The sequence below is a fragment of the Clarias gariepinus genome, chromosome 8 (assembly GCF_024256425.1).
Source record: "Clarias gariepinus isolate MV-2021 ecotype Netherlands chromosome 8, CGAR_prim_01v2, whole genome shotgun sequence".
NCBI lineage: Eukaryota > Metazoa > Chordata > Actinopteri > Siluriformes > Clariidae > Clarias > Clarias gariepinus.
In genome coordinates, this window is record NC_071107.1 from 37,957,501 (window position 1) to 37,960,000 (window position 2,500).

Here is a 2,500-nt window from a genome sequence, read left to right on the forward strand (position 1 = left end):
GAACGAGATCCAGAGGAGCATCGACAGCTGGGAAGGCAAAGACATCGGTCAGTGCTGCAACCAGTTCATCCTGGAGGGGCCGCTGGTACGCGCTGGCGCCAAGCACGAACGCCACAACTTCCTGTTCGACGGCCTGATGATCAGCTGCAAGGCCAGTCAGAGCTCTCGCCTGCCGGGGACCGAATTCAGGCTGAAGGAGAAGTTCGTGCTGCGTAAGTTTCGTGTGGTGGACCGCGAGGACACGCCGGAGCTGCGCTTCGCCTTCGAGCTGGTGGGGCGCGAGGAGGCCGGTGTCGTGTTCTGCGCGCGCTCCGCCGAGGAGAAGAACACGTGGATGGCGGCGCTCTTGATGCTGCAGTCTCGATGTACGCTGGAGCGCATGCTGGACGCCGAGCTGCAGAAGGAGGAGCAGGAGCAGCCGCTGCGTCTGCCGTCTCTCGACCTGTACCGCTTCACCGTGCGCGACTCAGAGGAGAACATCGTGTTCGAGGAGCACATGCAGAGCAAAACCGGCATCCCCATCATCAAGGCAGGAACCGTGGACAAGCTGATCGAGAGACTTACCTACCACATGTACGCAGGTGAGCGGTCACCCTCAGCCTGTTATTAAATCGGTGTGGAGCATCAGCGCCCCCAGCTGGACACTACACAAACCGTCCCCATGTGGTTTTGGAGAAGAGTCCAGTAAAAAAAAAAAAAAGGGGGGTGTCGTACAGCAGCCAACTAATCAGCATCCAACTTTAAGCTTTTTTCTGTTTTCTGTTTCCAGACCCAAATTTTGTGCGCACTTTCCTGACGACTTATCGTTCCTTCTGCAAACCACAGGACCTCCTTACACTGCTTATAGAAAGGTAAACCACACACACACACACACACACACACACACAAACACACAAAGCAGTGTTATGGTACTGACTCAAACACTCAGCAGATCATCAGAATGCTGGACAGAGTGATGAGGTAATTGGTGACATTTCCCATCATGCACCAGGTTTGAAATTCCTGAGCCTGAACAATCGGAGGCAGAGCTTGAATCGATGTGGAACGGGGACCAACCAATGGCAGCCGAGCTCCAGAGATTCCGCAGAGAATATGTGCAACCTGTCCAGCTCAGGTATACACACACACACACACACACACACACACAGGGTTTACATTTGCATGTATGTGTACTCATGGCGTGTGTGTGTGTGTGTGTGTGTGTGTGTGTGTGTGTGTTTAGGGTGCTGAATGTGTTCCGTCAGTGGGTGGAACATCATTTCTACGACTTTGAGAATGATCCGGAACTACGTACCAGACTGGAGGACTACATCACCAACCCGCTGCAGCTCAGAGGTACAAACACACACACACACACAATTGCTCACAGGTATACTCATGCACAGTAGTTAAAAAAATAAAGATCAGAAGTACAAAATAAAATAACATAAGTTAAATACAACCGTTGTAATGATGATAAATAGGAATTAGTCCTTTAGTGCAAAAAGCTTCAAGTAAACATCTGTTTAAATTATCTGTAAATAAATATAAACTGTATTAACTGTGAAAATAGAATAGTCAACTATTTGACGTTATTCATACGTTTATGTGTGTGCACATGTGCAGGAAAGTCCATGCGTAAGTGGGTGGAGTCTATCAATAAGATCATTAAGCGCAAAATGCAGACGCAACCAAACGGCATCAGTCATAGCATCACCTTCGAGACTCCGCTCCCACCCATCGAGTGGCACATCAGCCGACCAGGCCAGATCGAGACCTTTGACCTCATGACCCTTCACCCTATTGAGATCGCTCGCCAGCTCACGCTGCTGGAGTCTGACCTCTACAGGTGAGAGAGAGTGAGACAGAAGAGAGACAAAGAGAGAGACAGCCAATCAGGAGCAGTGACTGAGGATGGAGTGGGCAGTAAAGAAACCTTCTGTGTGTGTGTGTGTGTGTGTGTGTGTGTGCTTGTACACAGGGCCGTGCGTCCATCCGAGCTAGTGGGCAGTGTGTGGACTAAAGAGGATAAGGAGAAGAACTCGCCCAATCTGCTGAGGATGATCAGACACACCACCAACCTCACACTCTGGTTTGAGAAGTAAGTCACATGCTACACTGTTGCATCATGGGACACGTAGTTCAGACATCCTGTCTGTGACTGCCTCTTCAACTCTCTCTCCCTTTCTCTCCCTCAGGTGTGTGGTGGAGGCGGAGAACGTGGAGGAGCGGGTGGCCGTGATGATCAGGATCATCGAGATCCTGCAGGTCTTTCAGGAGCTCAACAACTTTAACGGGGTTTTGGAGATCGTTAGCGCCATCAACTCTGTACCCGTGTATCGCCTGGAGCACACCTTTGAGGTGCCACACACATAGTTCCTGTTTATGATTTTAAGCTTTTATAAACCAACACTCCTTAGTTAATAAATGACTTCCTGTCTCTGTGTCAGAGGTCAGAGGCATGGTTAGGGCACAATGTTACTCTTTTTCCCTAATTATTTTAGCTCAGTTTATTAATTAA

The 2,500-nt window shown here is 49.6% G+C and overlaps 1 protein-coding gene across 1 annotated transcript in view; it reads left to right on the forward strand.

Annotated features, from left to right (window-relative positions):
* The window catches only part of sos2 (son of sevenless homolog 2 (Drosophila)), a 16,573-nt gene that overhangs the window by 8,766 nt on the left and 5,307 nt on the right, over positions 1-2,500 (forward strand). The window contains exons 10-16 of the mRNA XM_053501637.1: positions 1-581; positions 770-851; positions 992-1,114; positions 1,223-1,335; positions 1,606-1,828; positions 1,961-2,080; positions 2,178-2,340. The exon at positions 1-581 is cut by the window's left edge and continues 63 nt beyond it. Coding sequence (XP_053357612.1) covers positions 1-581; positions 770-851; positions 992-1,114; positions 1,223-1,335; positions 1,606-1,828; positions 1,961-2,080; positions 2,178-2,340 — 1,405 coding nt within the window. The remainder of the gene's footprint in view (positions 582-769; positions 852-991; positions 1,115-1,222; positions 1,336-1,605; positions 1,829-1,960; positions 2,081-2,177; positions 2,341-2,500) is intronic.